Source organism: Plectropomus leopardus, chromosome 9 (genome assembly GCF_008729295.1).
Source record: "Plectropomus leopardus isolate mb chromosome 9, YSFRI_Pleo_2.0, whole genome shotgun sequence".
NCBI classification, from domain to species: domain Eukaryota; kingdom Metazoa; phylum Chordata; class Actinopteri; order Perciformes; family Serranidae; genus Plectropomus; species Plectropomus leopardus.
In genome coordinates this window covers 17,510,297-17,532,190 of record NC_056471.1, presented here as the reverse complement: position 1 = coordinate 17,532,190, position 21,894 = coordinate 17,510,297, and the positions used below count along the sequence as shown (strand labels likewise).

Here is a 21,894-nt window from a genome sequence, read left to right as displayed (position 1 = left end):
CATACACAGCTAGTTTCACAGTAATTCATACAGAATTCATCTTATTAAGTCAGACTTTGCAAATACTGATACATCTTTGAAACATGAATACAGGCCAATAACTACCTGTGAAGTGATAACTGGTCTACCCCTAATTTGCAGTGGTTTACAAATGTATGTGTTTTGAGTACTTGCTTGTGTTACAATGAGTCGACTACTTGTGTGCGCCTTTTTGTGCATGTGTGTCTGTGTGTGTGTGTGTGTGTGCGTGTCTGTAAATCCTTGAAACAAGATTGAGCTTACATCAAAACACTTTCATTTTGGATGGTAATAAAGGAGAGAATCAATCACTCTGTCAGACAGAATGACAGAATTTTTAATCATCTGACATGGCCTGTCAGTCTGTGATCAGCTGCCTATCACTTTGTCTCTTAATGTATTCTTAACACAACTCCACTGTGCTCTCCCAAACCCGGATATCCATCCAGCGAGCCGTCTTTGTTTCCAGAAAGCTCATCAGCTTCTTTTCCACTCACATCCTCTTATAGCTCCTAAGTTGTTGCTACATTCAAATATTGGCTGTCAAGCCGACCAAAGACACAGTATTCCGATTAGCTGTGAAATTGCTTGGATTTTCAAAACCACTCCGATTCCCCTGCTTATAGCTACGATTCAGCCAAAAGATTCATTTCCAGCTGTCAGTGTGAATCCATCCTTGTTTAAATCCACTCATACATCCGTCCATCTGTCTAGACTACCACCCAGCCAAGTGACGAACAATACGTCTGTATTGTCGCACAAAGTTTCAAATTTCTCTGTTACAGAATTATAATGGGTAAACGGTATCCTCCCTTTGAGTCAAAAGTTCATCAGATATTAGCCGCTGAGGTCTGGTTCCCACAGAGAGAAGGTCACTGTGATGTCGTTCTATGTATTCCTGTTAAGTATATCAGAGAGGAAAAGTTCAGCGGCGCCTTTGGTCCTCTTATCTTTTAGTGCATTTCCTCCTTCTCTACATGGTCCCCGTGCTGTATATTTTCAGAGCTGAATGCATTGCTGTGGAAAAAAGTGCCATTTACAGGGATGGAAAGCACCACCACTAATTTTAATGACACTTAAAAACCAATAGGACCATGAGAAAGATGATTCCAAATCTTTTGGGCATGTGATCTCCTGAAACACTCATCACCCATATGGCCACAAAGGTGGTTGTAGTTTTTCCAAAGCTTACAGCCACCAGAAACACTTCTTGCGCAGTTTCTTGACACGGGCCTTGGTGCTGGGGCGGCTGGAGGAGGAAGGAGCTGGCGTGGGCTTGGTCAGAGTGGGCGCAGGCACATCATATTCTCCCTCCAGGGCCTCCATGACCCCCTGGAAGCGTCCCTCCTGCTGTCGGAAATCATGCTCCACGCTGGAGAGGAGAAAAAGAAAGCAGCGGTAGCACAATTTAGAGGTCAGAGTTGTGTCAAATCAAGTCAAATTTATTTATAAAGCTCATTTTTCACCAAAAGAGATTAGATGTGGGGGTAGCGAGATAGCGGGAGAGGATGAGCAGAGTGATGTGGCGACAGGTGGAGGTCTACTGTGCAGAAAGAGAGATTAGAAAGAGGGATTGAGAGAAAGGTGAGGGAAGGAGCTTTCAGTGACATTTAAATGGAAAGTGTGTCGCAAAATGCTGACAACACCTTAAAGAGAGGTTGTCCTCGCGCATAATGCAGTTTTATATGGTGATGTAAAATCATGTTGTGTTTTTTACTTGGATACAGTATATGCACTTTCAGCACACACGCACACTTTCACACAGGCCTCAACTCAGCACTCATTTCACGTCCATGGTATTCTTCTGCACTTCATGCACCGATAGATCACAGGCTGGTGAGACGAGAGGAGTGGGAGGAGAATGAAAAAGAGAAGAGAGGAAAGGAAAGGAGAGGGGCATTTGCAAAAATGGAGGAGTTAAAGGAAGGAGCAAGGGAGGAACTTTTTTTTCCGCTCTTCTGATGGGTTCAAAGCAGACCCTCTTGGCTTTCTTTTTCTATGCTTCTGTCGTTTCCCTTCCGCATCTCCCTCACGCTCTCTTTCTCCACATCTCTCTGAAGTGTCCACTGCTGCGGGTCATAGTGTAGTAGACTTTGAGTTTCTCTCTTTTTTGGTGTTTTTGTGTATGTGCAGGAGTATAGGGGTGGAGCTGCATAGAGCGCGGCATCTGGAGTTAATGAGCCACATGATGAGGCGAGGAGAGCAGAGACAACTCCCCTTCTCACACACACATACTGTACAAACACATATGTGCTCCCCTGACACCCAGTGCGTGCATCTTCCACAACAAGCCTACGGCTGAGCGAGGGAGGGAACACACGGAGACATATGGAGGGAGAGAGGAGAGGAGCTGACTCTCCTCTGGGAGATGGAGGGATGGATAAATGAAAGAAGAGCAAGCTTTAATAAAACGGGGCAGAGAGGTCATAAAGGAGGGAAACAGAAAGACGGAGGGAGGTAAAGGAGGAGTGGATGAGTGCCATCAGAGATGAGGGGAGGAGGAGGGCAGAAAGGTCTCAGCTCCCTGAAAAAGAGCGCAGGGATGGAGGGGAGTGAATAGAGGAGGATGTAAAAGCTCTGGTGGGCACAGAGGAAGGGAGATGGCTGACATGAATAAATGATAAAGGAGATGTACTTTTACTACACACACACACACACAGCTAGATATTGCTCTCACACACACACAGACACACACACACAACATATATATAAGATAAAGTGGTGCACCTGTCCCGCATTCGCTCAATTTAAAGTCTATCTTGTTTTAGAGTGGAAGACTTTTTTAAAGATCTGTCTTTACCCACACACTTCACTAGGTTTCAATATCCCCCTCTTTCAATCCTCTCTAACTACCTTTTTCTGCCCATATCTACTGTACCTCTCACACTATTGTTCATGGGATTATGGCACAGTGGGAAAAGCTGCTGCTCTTAATTCGGTCTGCAAGCTGTCATCTTCAGCGTCTTTGCAACTGTGTGCGTGACTGTGTGGTCTTGTTACTTTTATCTTTGTGAGATATATTTTTAAACTTTTACTTTTCTATTTAAAGGTCCAGTGTGCAAGATAATATAAATAATTAGTATAATTAGTTTTATTTTCACATTTACAGTATATGTATAGAAAAGATGGAAAAAGAAAACTGAATAGTTTAAACACTGTGCAGAAGAGGCTAGAAGCCAAAGATGGGTTATGGAAAAACCTCCCCTATTAAACAACTATAATCATTCATAAAAAGAAAAAGATAAAAACAATTAAGATTTCAGACTAAGCTGCAAAACAAAGTTGATTAAAATGTACAAAAGGTTTGTATTTACAAAGTGAAATGCATTACAAATGAATCAAATAAGTGCTATGGGTGCTTGCAAATGTCCTTTTCAGATGTTAGATGTAATAAGTATATGTATTATTTAGCGCATAATCACCTGAAAATAAGAAGTGTTGTGTTTTGTAACCATAGTTACTGCACACATAACATTTTTGGGTTATTTCAGGTAGTTAAGTCACTGTACATATTTATGTTTTACAGGATACTGTTAAAAGATGAATATTTTAGCAGGAATAATGCCACATTATTATTTTGGACTTACACTGTTAATTTGTATTATTACATACAGTAATAATGCCTTTCTCTGCAACAGCACGCAAACTAATATATTATTTATGTAATTTCATATGTAAATTTAGGTTGCTATTTTATGTCCCTTTAGCCTTAAGTGAGAGAAAGAGTAACATTAGTTCCTACCTTCTATTGTTTGTGGGGGACAGGTGAGAGTGTAACAGACTTAATGTGCAAGAGTTGAATAACAGAGAAGTTGGATGTCCACGCCAGATGGACAAAAGAGCGCTACCCACAAGAAAGCAGGGTTACACTGAAGGAATTCTAACCGGGAGAAAGTTCACCTGGTTGTAATCTTCAGTCTTCTCTGCTAGATGCCATTAAATCTCCTTAAATCTTACACACTGCTCTGGTAAGGAGGATGATGGTTAGTTATACAGTGGACGGGGCTATGGCTGTATGGATGTGTAACATGTTATATGTCATATTTCTTGCTCATTATGTTTGAGTAGATGAAAGTCACTGAATACCTTTCAGGTGTAACGTCGGTGTGTGTATTTGTGTTTGAGCTGTTAAAGCTTTGAGAGAAATACAGAGGGGCCGTCAAAAGTTCCTCTCCCCCTTGTCTCTCATCATACAGATTAATTAGGACTGACAATGGCAAAACATCTTCAGGCTGCCAGCCCACATCAACAGCACTTTTTTTTCAATTCATTAGGATGAAAGTTTCAGTCCCACGCGTTATTCATCCTCTGCTTATGTGTCTCTTTCCCTATCACCCATCCACTTTACCCAGAATCCTCTCTGAGGGTTTGATAAGTCCAATCAAACAAATGGAGCTTCTTACTGTTTGTCACAATCGGCCACTGAATTTTTTTCTGCATATATAATGTGTGTAATTTTTTGGAAGAAACTTATACTGATATACGAGAAGAAAAATGATTACAAAGCAGATTCTGCCAAACTGTCCAAGTCATTTACATATTTCATTAACATTTTCAAGAAGTGTGTCTGTTTCTTTGTTCTTCCCATGAGTGCATGCAAGTATGCATATGAAATGTGTTGCACAGACGTATCCAACAAAAGCGGATTCCCTTTTTTGTTGGATTAATTAGCATGTGTGTATACATGATTATATTTGCATGTGTGCGGGAAAAACAAAGGAAAAGTGGAGCAGGAAAGAAAATTATGAAACTGAGGAGAGAGAAAAGAGGTAAAATTATGATGTGAGAACTAGCAACACACTCTTGAGATCAGCGTAGCCTCGGGCCCTTAAAAAGTCCTCCAGAAACGTCTGAACATTCAGGGCCTTGTATTATTGTAATGTCTTAACTATTATTAAATGGTCTTTTGTGTCACTAATGACATGTTTCTTTGCACTGTGTGTTCACTCTTAAATTACAGAGGTTTATTTGTGAAATGAAAAAAATAGCAGTACATTGAAAATATTGGTGTTCTCTCTCCTGTGAACTTTTTTTCTTTTTACTGTGCCGCACTAAACCAATAAATGCTCCCACTGTTGGGTGATGTAATCTTGATATTGGATTACAGTAAAACAGCACACTAAAATGTATTACTGAAAACATTTTAGGCAATAAACAGGCAAAAAAAGTTAAAGAATCTTGGTTTGTATTTGATCAGCACTGCTTAGTTTTATAATTTTATCTCTGTTTTTTTAGACTCTGTTTACATGATACAGGAAAGAGTTTAACACCTATCCCTGTTCACAAACTCTTGTTTTACAGCTAAACAGTGCACGAAAAATGTTTCTGAAAACATTTTAGGCGGAAATAGGCAATACAGTAACAGAAACTTGCTTTATATTTGATCGCCACTGCTTTGTTTTTCCATTTAATCAGAGTTTGGTCTGTGTTTGAGACAGAGAGGGGAGGCGCGCTCTCTATCAGCTCATATAGTCTTTGTGTTCATGGCGGCAAAGGGCATAGAAAAACAAGGAGATACAATCTAGTTCAAGTAACAGCCTGAGAACCAGCAAAATTGTGCCACACGGTGGATTTCTGCTGGCAAATATGTGCGCTGGCAAGATGGAGGGAAGTTTACCACAGTCTGTTTACACGTACCACTACCCACATTGTTATGAAACAAAGCTGAATGAAATTTGGCAAAGTATTCCTTTTAGTGACTGGTTGTATATTGCAAGTTGTTGGGCTTTTATCTCCATCTGTGTGTGCTGGCATATGACCCTGTGTACAGTATGAGGAAGATATGTGTCTTTATTTACATCTGTTTACATCCATATGGATATATGGGTGGGTGAGTGCGTTACCATGTGGCAGTCCTTTCCCCTTGGTGTTCATTACTACTTACTGAGCTAAGACTCTTGGTGTGTTAATTAAGATCAAGGGGAGGAGAGAATAGGATGAAAAGAAAGAGCGAGTTGGAAAAGAGAAGGAGAGACTACAACAGAGTTGTAGAAAGTGAAAATGCAGGAGGGATGCAGATGTGGGGCCGCTGGGAGGCAAATGTCTTTGTAAGTTATGGAGGACTAGAGAGATAAAGGCCTGTAAAATGTGTCTTTGTCCCTTGTGGCCAGCAAGGAAGATTTATATACATATGATTGTATACAAGCACAATTAGCTTCAAGCACAGATTTGGTCTGCACAGAAAAAAAGTTTTGGACTAAAAAGAGGCCACATTATTCTAGTTACAGCAAGTAAATATTTGTTCTTTTCTGTTTGTGTTTGAGTTTTCCATGATGCCACTGTATATGTGGACTGGAAACCCACATTTCAAGCTTGACTTCTTGAGTCTTGCAGGTTGGTTAAGAGCGGGGCACAGGTGATTACAGCGTTGGCATGTGACAGATGGAATTAAGTACGAGGCTGTATAGAAGAAACCAGTTTGATTGAAATTTGGAGATGAAAGAAAGAGAGCTTGAGCAGGCATAGGGTGAAAAAGATGGGATGATTCACATAATAAAAGGATGAGAATGAGAGAGGGATGGGGTGGAGGTGATAGGAGAATTAAACTACAATATGTGGTATCAGATTGGGGGGTGCCGCTCTGTAACTTGCAGAGGATCTAAGAATGCAATTACTTATTTAGGTCACGCACACAAGGGACGACAGAACAGGAAAGACGCATCATTTAGGTGCTGATTTAATTTGCTTGTTTGCACAGAACATTCTTTTATGTGTAAATATCATTCCTGAAGAGAGCGTCCTTGTCTAATCTCTAGAATACAGCATGTATTAATTTAAATATTGATGAGGGGGATCACTCATAGTCTTGCATTTCTCATATAATAGGGATATATTGTATGAGTAGTGCAATTATCAGAGTGGGAGAAAAGGGCAGAGACAGCAGGATACCAGGAAGAAAGGAATAATGAAAAATAAACAAAAAAAGAAAGATATGATAAAACGTGGAAAAGCTGAGAGGAAAAACAACATGAAATGGAACATTTTCAAGGCTACAAAAGGCATGCAGTTTTCTCAGAGAAGTTTCAGGGCTGTTTATACCGCTGCAGGAAAGAATGAGTTGTCATTGTTGGGTTATGTAATGCAGTAAGCTCATTATGTTGATCAGGTTACCTGTAGATGATGCATGCTGTCTTTTGGCAGGTGGGGCAGTTGTTAATGTCCTGACCAGTTCTGTATGAGCTGCGACTGCAGAAACAACAGATGCAAAACATTTACACACACTGGCAGAAGGGTTTTGATTGAACAGACTTAATATTAATACCTTGTTAATATTTCAATCATATCCTTGATGCCTTTGAAAAATGATTGCCCTTTCTAAAGTTATTATATATAAATATAATGTATAGTATGAATTTCAGCCCACTGAAACTTAAAGTCTTTGTAGACTTAACATTGTACACTATTCAGCAGCAGAGAAAGAAATGGCCTTGTTTTTCTTTTCTTTTCCATAAAGACTCTCATTCTCTTGACTGCCGGTGTCACAGTTTTTATTGGTCTCTCTTCCTGCGTATAATCAAGGCACAAACAAGTTGCCAGAAAAAAAATGTTTGCATTGAAGCAGACAACAACCCTGTTTTGAAGATGTAGATAGGTTTATACACTAAAACCACTTGGTTATGGTTAGAAAAAGAACATTTTTGGCTTAAAAGACTCTCATTTGGTGGCTCAAAGGCCAATGGGAAATATTGCCATGTGTCAACGAAAAACACAGAGGTGGTCGCCAAAAGACAACCATTGTTGTTTTTTGTTTTTGTAACAGTGGTCTGCAGCTTTGCAGGCGTTTTGCCATGCCATGCACAATCCCCTGCATCTCCTAATGATAAAGTCAGCTTGTATGTTTAATCACTTTACACGTTAGTATGATGTGTATGAAACATGCAAATGTAATTGTAACGTATTTGTGGTTTGTGGAAATTACAATGCGAACATTTTCTTGTGCTGCCTTGGCTGCAGTGCAGCAGCATCAGGTGTATTCTCTGGGGGCTGTCAAAGGGCACAAAATAGCTTGTGATGTTTAGTGCATTCGATGTACCCACCAGAAGGATTCAGCGCATCACCTGAATCCTCCTGGTGAGTTGCCTGTTTGGAATTCCAGGCAGGTGAAAATAACCACCAAGCGTTGTGTGCAGTGACTGTGTAGGTAGGCTCAGTTTGGAGCCAGACATTACATGACACCGATATCATGAGCACAGTGTTGAGTGAAAATCATCTCGTTTCTCTCTTTCATTCTATAAAAAATAGCTGCATTGAATAGAAGTGTGTGTTGCCAAAAAAAAAACATGATTACACATGCAAACAGTGTTATCAAGGTTGAATAACCCTACAGAGCAAAGGACTTGTTGGGAAATAAAGTCAGATGAAAAGATCTGACAAGCTCATGCTGACTGCCATTTAATTAAAACGCTTTATTTTGCCAAGATATTTTGGCTGCCCCTTTACTGAACTGTGTAGATGAGAGAGTAGCTGATTAATGTTGATAAAATAGACATTTTAATTACATGGAGAGAGACTGTTTGACTGGCATCATTTTTCCTCCCCGACCAGTCTTTATCAAAGACAAACAACAGCAAGAGAAGACAAGTATTTGCTTCAGGAGGAAAAGAAAACAAGGAGCTGAGCGCAGCGACAACCTCTTAGCACAGCCGACACTTTTATCACCGCGGCCCACTTAAAGTGCTTTCATTTCTGGCACAGCATCTGATACATGTGGACGCTCTCACTTGCTGGTTCTCTCGCTTCTCTCTCTCTCTCTTTATGTCTTTTTCCTCTCTCAATTGCTCTCTGTTTTTTGTCTCAACCTTTCTCTTCTGACTGCCTCTTTACCCTATTCCTCACACACTTAGCGTGAGCATCCTCACAACACGCACACACACATACAAGCTGAAGCATATGAATACATACTCATACAGTCACACTCAGGACAGGACAGCGCGTGCTCTGAGTTTAGGAGGCGTATGGGCAGCTTAAACATTAATTGCATTTCTCAAAGGTAATCTGATAGGGATTAGTCTGAAGCGAGAGACATCTGTTAACCCTGAGCAGTAATGCAGAGGGAAAAAACAGAGTAAAAACATGTGAGGAGGACGTTTCAGTGGAGGAAGAAAGACTATTTTAGAGAAGATGAGGCAAAAAGGGTAAGAAATTGGTTGTTTGGGAGGAGAGGAAGAACCAGAGGGCATGGGGGATTAGAGAGGAGTGGTTGAAAGAGGTTGAAAGTTAGGATGGGAGAAAAACATATAATATAAACTACAGCAGAGGAATTACTGACAGTAAAGGTGAAGTGGGTGAGGAGGATGAGGAGGTAAAGAATAGGGGAGCAAAAGAGAAACAAAACAGAGTGACAGCTGACACATGACAGCAGGAGAGAGTGATGGACAGCTTGTCGGGGCAGAGAGAAGGGGAAGATCACAAAATGGTGAGAGGGCAATGGAGCGATTCACAGTTGTTAGTTGCAGGCATGATTTGGAGGCGTAGAGAGAAAGACAGTGGAGGTGAGAGGAAAAGGCATTAATTAGGAATGGAGGGAAGAGAAGTGCAAAGGTGAAGGCGGAGAAAGGGTTGAATTGCTTGAAGCAGGTTAAAGAGCCTCGGAGAAAGAAGGAGGGGGATTGATTAAAATGAAGTGAGTGTGGAAAGCCAACTTGGATTTATGAGGAGGAGAGAAGCAAACGATGTGGATCGGGAGAGGAGGATTTAAGAATAAAAGAATTAGCTGAAGAGAAAAAGAAAGAAGGACTTAGTTTGCTTTGGTGGGGAACACAACGTCTCTTAGGGACACTGTTACTGTGGGGACAGGTACATATAAGATGAAGGGCCAGAGGGAGGATCTACTGGCATTGATGGCAAGCTGACAAGTATCGTACATCCCTACAGCACTCGAACACACACACACACACACACACACACACACACACATAAACTGCAGCAATTCTCCACTGGCCTGACATTTAAAATCTATTACACGGACTTGAAAGCCTGTCGGTATATATTGCTGTAAAAACTCAAATATACTCTCCTCTCAGTCTTGTGCACTCCCTTGACACCCTCTCTTCCTCTTCTCTTTCTTCTCTTTATCACTCTATTTCACTCTCTTGCTCTCTTACTTACAGTGATAGTTTGGATTTTTTGAATTGGGGTTGTATGAGATACTTATCCATAGTCAGTGTATAAACAACAGTGCAGAGTTTGGAGAGGCCAGCAGGAGTACTGACACAAAAGCAATGTGCCGCTGTTGATGGGGGCAGCAGCAAAATATATTTTAGCCACCTAAAAAAATCCCAACTAAACAACTGAAATCAGATTACGTGTATGCAAAATATTTTCACTGCTTTATCGTGATTGTATCGTGCTGCAGATCAGCTGCGCAGGTCAGACCTTTTTTGGTTTAAAATGTAGACAACAAATACATGAAAAGTGAAGAAGAAAAAACCAACAAACCTTTACCAACCAGAGTATACATAAGAACTTTTGCAGAGGGAGACTGAACAGGTGGAAAGATAGTTATACCAGCAGTGTTTACCGCAGAATCAGAATCTGTGTGTGGCATTAGCTGACACTGCGGAGAAATCGTCAGTCTTTACAGGATTTTTTTTTTTTGTGTGTGTGTGTGTGTGTGTGTGTATCCCTTTGTTTTACTCTGGTATCATTGTTTCCCCTCTCTAAATTTGGAGGTTTTCCGAGGCTATGAGTGCAGCAGTACTCTTTATGAGTTATGTTTTTCTCAGCAGCAGTTTGTGGGGTTAATGAATGGACGGTCAGTCCGATGGGTGCTGATCAGGACGATGGACGAGAGGAGCAGCTCCGGCAGGGTGACTGAATGCAAGAGACCCAGCTCAATGAAGGGTTAAGTTTTACTTTTGGTCCGCCTGGTGTTCAGCTGCTCCATCTGTGCCCAGAGTACGCTCTTCCCCCCAAGAGTGTAGTGCAATGAATAACCAAACTCCAACAGCATTCATATTAAACAACAATAAATATGTGGTGCCAGGTGGGTTGTCACAAATAAATGGCTGTGTTGGAGACCATGCGTATGAATACATATGATTGTGAAAATGTAGTGCCAAAGGAAAAAGGCTGTCAGACAGCAAGGTGAAGTGGTGAAAATATTCTTCATATACCGTCCACTTAAACTGATACTGATTTTTTGGGGTCTGAGTTTTTTAGGTGGCTAAAATTAGTTTTGCTGCTGCCCCCTTCCACAGGAGTATTTTGCCTTGCTTATGTAGTAGTTCTCAAGCTTTTCTCCAAACTTGGGGCATGCTGATCACAATCTACTGTAGGTAATAGACTGATCATGGATGAGTACCTTATACAACCCCTCTTCAAAAAATCTATAAAATTGAGCACTTGCCTCTGCAATGACAGCTGTATCTCAACCTCTCCATCTTTTTTTCTCCATCTCTTATCTATGTTCTCATCTTTTTCTTCATCCCAGCCTCTTTTTCCTCTCTTTCTTAGTGTCTAACCTTCTTGTTTTGTCTCATTTTACACAACAGCCTCCATTTCTTTTCCTCTTCTTACAGTATATCCTTCTATCGTCTCTATCTCCCCTTCTTTCCCAGTTTCCCCCCACAGTTAACCCCCTTCTCTCACCCTTCGCTGAGGGCCTTGCTCTTCTCCAGGTCTTGAATGACGTTGAGAAGCACCTTGATCTTCTCCTGATTGGACTGGAGGTTCTCCTCCACACTCTGCAGCTGCCTCTCCAGCCCACGTGGTGCGTTTCCCACGGGTCCACCCAGTAACCCTCCTGGGGCCCCATTACATTGTGCTTTCATGTGCGTCTTGCAAGGCAGAGTGTGGTCGTCAAATGATCTGCTCTTCTGTTTTGCGTAGTCCTTGAGTTTGATCCGTCTTGTTTGTTTGGGAGCGTTTGTTGTGGTCTCCTGGGTGTTTTTGGTTTGCGCTACTGGTGTGGCTGGTTTGATACAAGTGGATTTAGGAGAGTCTTTTGGTGGTGGAGGTGGGGTGTCGACAGTGTCACTGTGAACGGAAGGAGCTGGATGTTTGGAAGTTGTACGGACTGATGTGTGTTCATCATTGTGCTGGATTTTAGCCAAGTCGTACTTGTGTTTGTCAGTCAATTGTGGCTCTGCTGCCTCTGCAGATGGTGTGTGTGGTTGTTTGTGTGTGTTAGCTGTGGCTCTTTCTGTGGTGTTGTGCATGTGTGTTTCTGTTGTTTGTGTGGATGAGTCTTTGTAATGAGAAAATTCTGCAGAATGTGGCCTTGTCTGCTGCTTTGACTCTTTTGTTTTGTTCTGAGCGTGTGACGTGTGGTTGGAATGTGAGCTGTGAGTTTTTGGTATAGTGTGCGAAAGCTGTGGGATTTGAGAAGTCTTCACTGATGTGTGTGTGGAGGTGTTTGCGTTGTCTGTGTTTTTAGGGTGAGACTGAGAGTCCAGAGAAGATTCTTTTCTTGAATGAACCACAGACGGTTTCCGTGGTGGATTAGGTAAAGTCTGGCTGGCTGTTATTTGATTGACAGCCCTCCTGCGACATGCGCCTGTGCACGGTGTAATCTGCGATCGTCTCCTCCCACATGTCCCACACAGGCTGGGTGGGGATGTCGCCATGACTCGGCAGGGCCGTGGTGGGGTAGCGTGCACGGTCGTACAAACACTCCCTGTCTTCAGCACCGAGCGATGGCCGTCCCCTCGCAGAGACTGCACCCTCCTCTTCTCTCGCGCTGGCTCCTTACCTTCTGTGGCCTCCATGCAAACCCCTCCCACCACATCAGAGGCCACCACACTGCCGTTTGTATACCGAGCTGTCCTTTTTTCCCTTGTGTCCTTTGAGTTTGTCCGTATAGTTTTAATCTGGCAGTAAACTCCGCTGCCTGACCCTTGTGACCCCATGTCGTCCTGTGTCAGGCTGTTGATCTCGTTCTGAGACGTCTCCTTGGACACTGGCAGACTGTTGCTGTCACTTCTGATAACTGTCCCTGTCTCCGCTGTCGTTGCTTTGCCTGTTGCCATGGCGAGTGGCCGATGTGTGTTGGTTGGTTGGCTGCTGTGTCGTTTGATGGAGGGGAGAGTCCGCAGTCCGGGAGATGTTTGCACCCCCACACTGCACAGCGGGCCCCATCGCCCCCCTGCCAGGGGAACCCCCAGCGCAGGCACCGGATTGGTTGGGTCAGCCACCCTCCTGCCCATATTCCTCTTCAGGTTGGCTCAGCCCCCTGAGGAGCTGAACGGGATGAAAGTGAGCGGTGACATCAGCCAACGTCAGCAGGATTATATCCAATAAAAAGCGAGAATGTTTCCAGCTTTTGTTTACCCAAATTAATTACTTTGTTTGTGAGGGAGTTAGTGTGTGAAAACTGGGGACAGGAATTCAATATCCAATAAGGCTTTAAACCCTCAATGTCCTTCCATTAATGACCTCCTTACTAGCTTCGCTACTTCTGATTGGACGTCACTGTCGGTGCTTTTCTCAGTCTCTAACCAATGGCCCGCAGATGATGAGTTGGATGGATTCTCTGGGCGTCGCGGGTTTGTTCTGCAGAAAGAGAAAAAAAGAGAGAGGCAATAAATGAGAGAAACGTCCGAAGATAGGAGGGAGACAGGAAAAAAATGGTCAGATTGGCAAGAAGACACAGACATTAGGCACGTAAAGCACCATATAAAAGCTTCGACCTCGACTGAATGCGCACACTGACCAGATCGATAGAACTCTATCAGCCTCTTATTAGACCAGCAGGTGGGCGGGAGGCAAAACCAAATCTCATCAAGCTCTTCTTGAGGGTACAGAAAAAAACACGGGATATTTTAACGGTAATAGCTTATACTGTATGTCTATGGAGCTGCAAGTTGCACACAAACCCCACAAGCTATGTCAATAAATCTTACAAATTTAGGACTGCAGATGTTGTTGTAGTCTTTTATTACGTGATGACACAGCGTGACACATTTCAAATGAGGTTATGTTTGCCTCCCGCAGCAGTATGTAAAACCGATGATGCATCATGCCTCGACATCTCTCATGAAGGCAGTTTGGAAATCTGTCTAACGAATTCAGTGTACCGTTAAGGTTTGCAACACTATCGTCTGTTTTTCATTGAGGTTGAAAGGTGTGTTTGCCAAAGTAAGTGTTAATATTGTTTACATTTTGTTTGTTTGTTAGACAGCAAAGTTTTTTTTTTTTTTATTGTTTTATTTATATTCTTATGCAAGGTACTTGTACTTTTCTCAGGTCGTTTCTTTTCATGCCACTTTTTACTTCTATTCCACTACCTATCAGAGGAACAAATAAGGGCTCCACCTGACTCAGAATTCTGTCAGTTGAATCAGATTTGGCTGTACATTAAAAATATTACAATAGCTGTTCCCTTTTTGTCATATTGAGTGTTGGAGTTTTAGGGGCAGGACATTCAGGTTAGCCAAGCCGAGTTAGCCCTTCAATGTGTGCTAACTAATGGCGGATCATAAATAATAAACACTAGATGTACAACAAAAGCCAGCAACTGTATCACTTTATGATGCTGTGAGCTGTAAATTCACCACTTCAACACAGAAGGCAGAAAATAATGATATCTCAGAGCCTGACTGCGCAAAGCCTTTCTTTCTGCGAGGAGGTGCCTCCATTTTTCACACTCACCCTGAGTTTGGGTCTGCTGCTGTCTGTACCTGAGACCAGTGTAAAAGCAAGGAGCACTCACTCTGCAGCTAAATCTGGGGACCGAAAACGTCACCAGGATACACTGTGCGCTCACTTGCAAAAGTGAAGTATCTCAGTCAGTTCAGGGGTCTCTGACTGATAATTCAAATCTCTAACTTTTCAGTGGTCAGCCTGAGAATTATTCTTTCTTGTTTTTTTAAACCACATTGGATGTTTACATCACTACATTTATCTGATTGTAGTTACTTGTTACTTTACAAATCAACATTTTTTGCACACAAAACAAAGGGAGAGTTTATGTCATACAGCCGAAATGATTAGCTGATTAATCAGTTAATCTACAGACTATGTAATTTTTCATGTAAACTTTTCAATGTTTACTGCTTCTCAAATGTGAGTATTTTTCTGCATTGAGTACTTTTACTTTTAAAACTTTAAATACATTTTACCTGATCATATGGGCAGTTTTTAACGTAAGCAACATTTTCAATGCAGGACTTTTACTTGTCACACAAAATTAACCATTTGACCCCAATCACTGCAAATCACTGAGAACTGACTCAGACTCCTTTAATGTTGCACTATGACACTATGATTAGCTGATAAAAATTGGGGCAATAAATCCTGCGGAGGAAACTGGGCCATTGCAGCAGCACATATTGGCCAGATACATCAAAGAAAGAAGACAGATGGGAGAGTAAATGGAGGTTGTTTAAACATACAAGTGCAATTTATATTGTATTGAAAAGCAGGAAAAAAGGCTGGTATCCGGTTAGCAATGAGCAGTCATCTAAACAAATGGAATCAACTAACCGCACAAATCGAGTTTTTGAGGGTAATTGGCAGCTGTGGTTTATAATCCTGTGCGATTGTTGTGTGACTTCAAAGTGTTTCTGCAGAAAAATACGAACATCAATACATTTTAGACATGTTGTAGATTCAGGTCAGACATTCCAGCGATTTCTTTCCACCTACATTTAAATCAGACCCCTGCCCGACCGGGGAGCCAGATTGCTATTGATTCCAGAGAATAATATTCAGACAATATTTTATTGCTGCTTTCCAACAGACTTCTGTTTCGGCAAATGGCAAAAGACCTGGTCACAAGAGATAATTTGTGCATGAAATTAGGCGAGTGCAAGGCATCAGTCAGCATCCTAAAATCAACCGTAAATCTGCATCAATATTTGGTTTATTTTTCCTCCTATATATCCACAGTGTTGTCTTCTCATTCCAGTCAGTGTGTGATGTTAAACCAGCTGGCAAACACACACACACACACACACACACACACACACACAAAAAAAAAAAAGAGAAAGAGCTTATTTTATGCCATCTGGTGCAACATCACAGCACATATCCTTGCTGTAGGGTCAAGGTTGGAACAGTGCAATATTTTTCAGAATAAAAGAAATATGGCCTTGTTCACCTATTAATTTAAGAGCCTATGAGATTACTGACAAAAAAAGTTTCATTAGGAGGCTTGTCTCAAAAGTGAAAGCAGAATCATGTCCAAGGTTTCCAGAGGTTTTGGAAACCTGCCCTGTAGCAGTTAAAAATATGTTTCTGCTAGAGGACAGGTACTAACTCATCCTGACTGTGATGAGCCTGACCGCTGCACTTACAGTTCATATGTATTCAGGATCTGAGTCATGCACACATTCGCTCTGTATGACCTATATCGACTCAGTTTGAAGCCTGATGTCACGTGATGTTTTGACAGCATGAGCAGAATAGAAATGAGCGTTTTTAGCCCTTTTATTCCTTTTTCCCCTCCTGACGGCATGTGTAATTAATATTGTCAGTCTCTCTGGAATTTCAGTTTTCATTTAACATCATTAAATATTAAAACTGAGTGAATACAGTTTATTATGCTGGTGGGCCTGCCAATGAGCCACAGTATAGAATTGGGAACACTTCAGATTTTGTATGTTTTCGGTCTGTATCCCCATTTTTGGAAACTTTCTACACGTTTAGCTGGGACAACAGTCCGTGTCACACACAAAACTGTGCAGTTTGTGCTCAAGAAAAAGTTCCTGGCAAACAGTTGTGCTGGAGAGCTTCACTGACAGCGGCGCAGCCTCGAAATGTAAGTCTTTACGTAAGGCACTATAGATCAAAGGATCTCTACTTTAATGACACGTTGCTGCTATTTATATGAAAATCTTGACAGCGGCTTGGTTCAAGGACTGCTACTTTGCCTGGGAGCGAGCAGTGGGTCGCAGATAATTGACAGTCCAGGCTGTTTTTGAGCCGTTACCATGGTAACCATGGAAAATGGTCCTGGAGCGGACCACAAAGGTCTTGACCCAGAGTTCACACATCCATTTGGGCTTGTGTGTGAGTGTTTTCGGGTGTCTGGGCATCTGCATGTGAAATCTATTTGCAAATCAGGTATCACCCACCAGGTGGATGAGAAATGGACTGAGATGTGTTGTTTGCAAAAAGAAATTGCATATGATGATGATATTTTTCCTGAGAGAAAGAGAGAGAGGGAATGCGAGAATGAGAAAGCGAGCCGGTGTTTTGTGTGCGACGGAGTGAGTGAAGACTGCAGATGTGCGTGCATATGTACAAGTGTGTGTGTATTTGAATGTGTGTATGTGTTGTCAAGCAGTTTGCCTTGGGATTCAGACTAAGTCAATTGAAGGTAATTTCACTGCAGCTCATTTCCAAGCGTTTGTCTTTCCACCGGCAGCCACACCAGAGCACCTGCTGCAACAAAGTTTCTCTCTCGCTCTGCAGTCAGCACCTATCTATGTGTGTGTGTGCCTACCATCTCACGTCTCACTCTTCTCTAGGGATGCATGACATATATATCGGAAATTTCTGTTATTGTGTTTTTTTCCAATCGTGAAATTATAGCGGATAAATAGCACAGATGATACAAAGTCATACGGCATATATTGACTTTATGAGGGCAGCATCTACACACCCCGATACAATAGGTGGCGATATTCACCTTTGGAGTTGGTCTGCGAGCGGCCAACAAACAGCACAGCACGCTGACTAAACAGCCAAGCGTATCAGTGCGGACACATTTGACTAAGGGGTCATGTCCTGACCACCTACTCCCCACCAGGTCAGCAAACTTCCTGCTGCTGTTAAATAAGTTAGACACAGCGCTTTGGGGCCCCTGTCCTACCAGCAAATGGTCAGTTCAACGCCTAGTTAGCACGAGCTGACATAGTAGCAGCATCTCACATCCAGCACCACGCCTTTAAACAGTCCCATCAAACTCACACCTTAAAGGCTAGACTCTGTTAGTTAACCCTTTTAAACCTGTGCAAATTGGCTTGATTTCCTTCAAAAACATGGGAAAAAGGCAACGAGCAACTTAACAAGAAATGGCCTGAAAATGAGCAAAGAAATAAGTAAGTAAAAATGTACAAGAACATTTCCTGAAAGTGGAAAATCCTGAAAATAAGACATATAGAAAGAAAAAAAACAACCGTAAGAGGTTATTTCCTCCACCTTTTACAGATTTTACAATTTGTGGGATATTTTTTGCCAAGTTACTAATTATTGGTTTCCCCCCCTTGTTTTCAGAAGAAATCAAACCAGTTCTCACTGTTTTCAGGGGTTTTGATGCTAGTGAAAGTCATCTGAACTCAGCACAGGGAAACTGAAGTTGACCCAGGTGTTAAGGGGTTAACTCTTTAATCTTTAATAACCATTAGGTAATGCTAGCCGTGTGGTGTTACATTTAGCCCTGTCACTCTGTGACAGGCTTTCAATTTAAATTCCTTGTTACTAACCCAATGGCATGTAACCCTATGGCATATTCTGAAGCATTTATTTCAATTCCAGTTTGGGAAGTGTTTGAAATAGTTTACTAAAAAATATAAATGAACATTTGAAGAGTCAGAAATGTTCGTATTTGTTTTGTTAGCAATAGAGATGACAGTAAGATTTGGTCAGTTCAGGTCATTTTTTTATCACTATATCTTTTTAGCTTCAGGTGTGCATGAACTATAGATTATGCACCTCATTTTAAATACCATCATGTGAAGTAATCTGTCATGTTGTCAGTATTGGCCATGAGAGGACAGAAATTATCGGTAGCAGCCGAAAAAAGTACATTTTGTCCATTCCTGCTCTTCACCCCTGACCTGCAGGCTGTCGGGCAGAAACTGACACCATGTCCTCAGAAGTCAGCTTCTCTGATTTACACGCCTGTCTGTCTTCATCTGTCTGCCACTCTCTTGCTCTCTCTCTCTATAAATCCTATTGGATACCACTCTCCTCTCGTCGCTGCGTCTTTAGTCATTACCTGTGTTTGTTGTCGCACTTTTCCACTCACCGCCCCCTTTTCCATCTCTGTCATCTTGTTTTTGATTGTCTGTGTCTCTCTCTTTCCCCTCTCTCTGTCTCGATATTTAATCTTACTCTCTCGCCCACATCACACCTCTGGCTGTGCTAAATAAGCGGGGAGGAGAAGGGGAGTCGACTCGACTTGTTGGCTGGGGGATGAAGGGGAGGTGACTTAAGAGGGGAGCAGGAGGAGACAGAAGCAAAGGGAGGTGCAGAAAGGTGGTGGAGGGATAAAGGGGAGAGAACAGATGAAGGAGAAGGATCACGGACCAGATGAAAGTGATGTGTGAGAGTGTGTATGTGTGAGGAAAAGATGTAAAGGCCCATTCTCCAAAGTTGGAATCTCCATAGAGTTGGTTTGATAGAGTTTGGTAGAGTTGGTTAAAGAATAAAGAAACAAGCAGGGCAGAAAGAGATTCGTGAAGAGAAAGACTTTAAAAGGGAGGAAGATCTGGAAAGCCGCACACACGGCTTGCCAGTAATCAATAAGCACTGCAAGAGTGCTTGAGCATCTGTTACAGCACATACACAAACACACAGAGCCTTTAAACACTACAGGGAGTTTCTTGACAGGGTGCAGCTTTTTATGAAATCTGTTTATACATGCAACGAGTTTAATTTACCAGTTGGCGGATTTGGACTGTTCGAGAATGAGTGTGTATGCACATGTGTGTGTGCGAATGAGTGCGCACCCACGCCTTTGCAGTGGTAACAGAGCACTGAATGCTCCAGCGAATCGAGTCCCCTGACGTTTCAAGGTGAGCCTCATTTTTCAACTGCCGATTGACGGGCCGCGTGTGTGTTTTAGAGAGACTGAGACTCGCTTTACTGCTCTGTAATCACACTGGTTTTCTTGCTCTCCATCTCTCGCCCACTCACTGCCATCACAGAACAATCGCAGAACTTTATTGGCCCTTTGAGATAGGGCACACACTGCATTTTGGGTGGTGTAGTTGTTTTTTCTCCCCTCTGCTGTCTGGGCTCAAAACAGCAAAAGAAGCATTTGATTTTTCTATACAGTATTGGTGAATTTTATGTTATATCTTTCTCTGGTTATACAAGCCTTTCTAACTGTAATGGTAAATTTAACACAAAAATGACACTATGAAACATTTATGCATTCAATGGTCTAAAAATAAATAAACCTAAATTATGTATTTGTTAAAGTTGAGTACTTGCATCTTCACAAATGTTTTAAATTATTTTCAAACCCTGACAAATCTGTAGTTCATTCATGGGTTATTTGGACGCCTTTCAATGCCGTTATATCCGCTTCACCCCCTCCAGTTTATCTATGTAAATTCTGTGGAAATGTAGCAAACACCAGGTGATATGTAAATCACACAATGTAAAAGTATTATACTCAGTAACAATACTACAGCCTTTTTTTCTGCCACATAGCACTTTTTTTTTCTTTAACTGTATGTCATCGTGGAACACACTAATCCACTAGAAACAATTTTTTTAAGAATATATTTCAAGATCGATCGAGCTCACTACAATACAAAAAGTAATACTGCATACGATAAGCTTATGAGTATGGACTGTAACATACTGATATACCAGATTTTTTTAAATTTCCTGTGCAAAATGGCTACAATCTTATTTAATTGTAGAGCTGCATAAAGTGCACTGATTGGCTCAAGTTTCTGTAGGGTGCTAGCTGCTGGACCGTATGTTCAACACACTCATTTTAGTCTGATTATTTTGAACAAGAATAACAGCACTGAGCCATTTAAAATTTTAATTTGTCATATTAGCTACAGGAGCTTAGTCGACTCAACTAATGCTAAGGCTGAGTTAGCAAGTTAACATTTAGTTACAGCTATTTAATTTGAATGAAATGAAATAACATGAATAAACATGAATAAATATAAAGGGAATTGAACTTTAAAAGGGCCTACATTTTTCTGTCCTGTGAACACGACTTCTGCCTGACTTATGTCATAGATTTTTATTGTTTAATATGACAGCAATTCCCATGATCCCACGCTACTTCACAAAGTCTTTAAAATTAATCTTTTGTCCTTGATTTGATTGAGAGACTATTACCGGCAGAAATGACATATTGTGCATTTTATTCCATCAGGGGTGCTGATGTCAAAGAATTCTGGACAATTTATTTCTGCAGGAGAAGGCGCTGCTCTTAAAGGGTACTCTCCAAGTCAATCTGAATAAATATGCATGAGTTCTTGCAGTGTTGCACAATTAAAATACATATTTTATATTACCATAAATATGAATCACAGCGCAAAATCAGACTTGATTTAAAGACAGCTTGCACAGGCATATGGAGAGATGCCGGCACAGGTAGCCGTAATAATCTGCTAAGTAAGAGTGTGAGCTGTTAGATTATTAAGATCTCCTCTCTGACTTGTTTTAATGTGATTGATGGCTGAAAAAGACTGCCAGTGTGATCAGCAGACAGGCTGTCAGACAGGTCAGTTGGACTGAACAGCTCATTACAGGTACGACTTCTCTGCTTCACCTGAACGAACATGATACCAAAAAAGAAACTCAGCAGAATCACTGGGAATCCTTCCCCAGCTCTTTAGAGATATAAGGAAGATTGAGTGTAATGTGAAATTAAAATGTGTGTGTGTGTGTGTGTGTGTGTGTGTGTGTGTGTGTGTGTGTGTGTGTAATAAGCACAGAGAAGAGAGAAAAGAGCCAGTTTTTGTCAGTATTACTATCAGTCATAAATACTGCTTGTAAATTAATATTGTATGTCTGCAGATGCCCAATATTTACATGCTGCATTGCAGATGCACAGTTTGTATGCACCTTTAATCCATTTTCTTTTATTTTCAATAATATAATTCACCTTTTGTGTCATGGTACATTTTGTCCCTGAACCTCAGACAGAAGGAAGCATCCAGTAATGACCATCACAACAACCAGAAAACTTGCTCAGCTTCCTGCAGTTTTCTGTTTTGTTGTGCATTTTAATTG

General features: G+C 41.5%; 2 protein-coding genes across 2 annotated transcripts in view; one reads left to right on the top strand and one right to left on the bottom strand.

Moving 5' to 3' along the window:
• Positions 1–21,894, top strand: part of LOC121948484 (dedicator of cytokinesis protein 2-like) — a 137,369-nt gene that overhangs the window by 67,146 nt on the left and 48,329 nt on the right. The window lies entirely within an intron of this gene.
• On the bottom strand, positions 953–13,267 carry LOC121948244. The gene is made up of 3 exons (XM_042493589.1): positions 11,608–13,267; positions 7,129–7,203; positions 953–1,390 (listed from the first exon to the last, which is right to left on the bottom strand). The coding sequence occupies exons 1-3, from the start codon at positions 13,161–13,163 to the stop codon at positions 1,207–1,209; spliced, it is 1,815 nt and encodes a 604-aa protein (XP_042349523.1). The 5' UTR covers positions 13,164–13,267; the 3' UTR covers positions 953–1,206.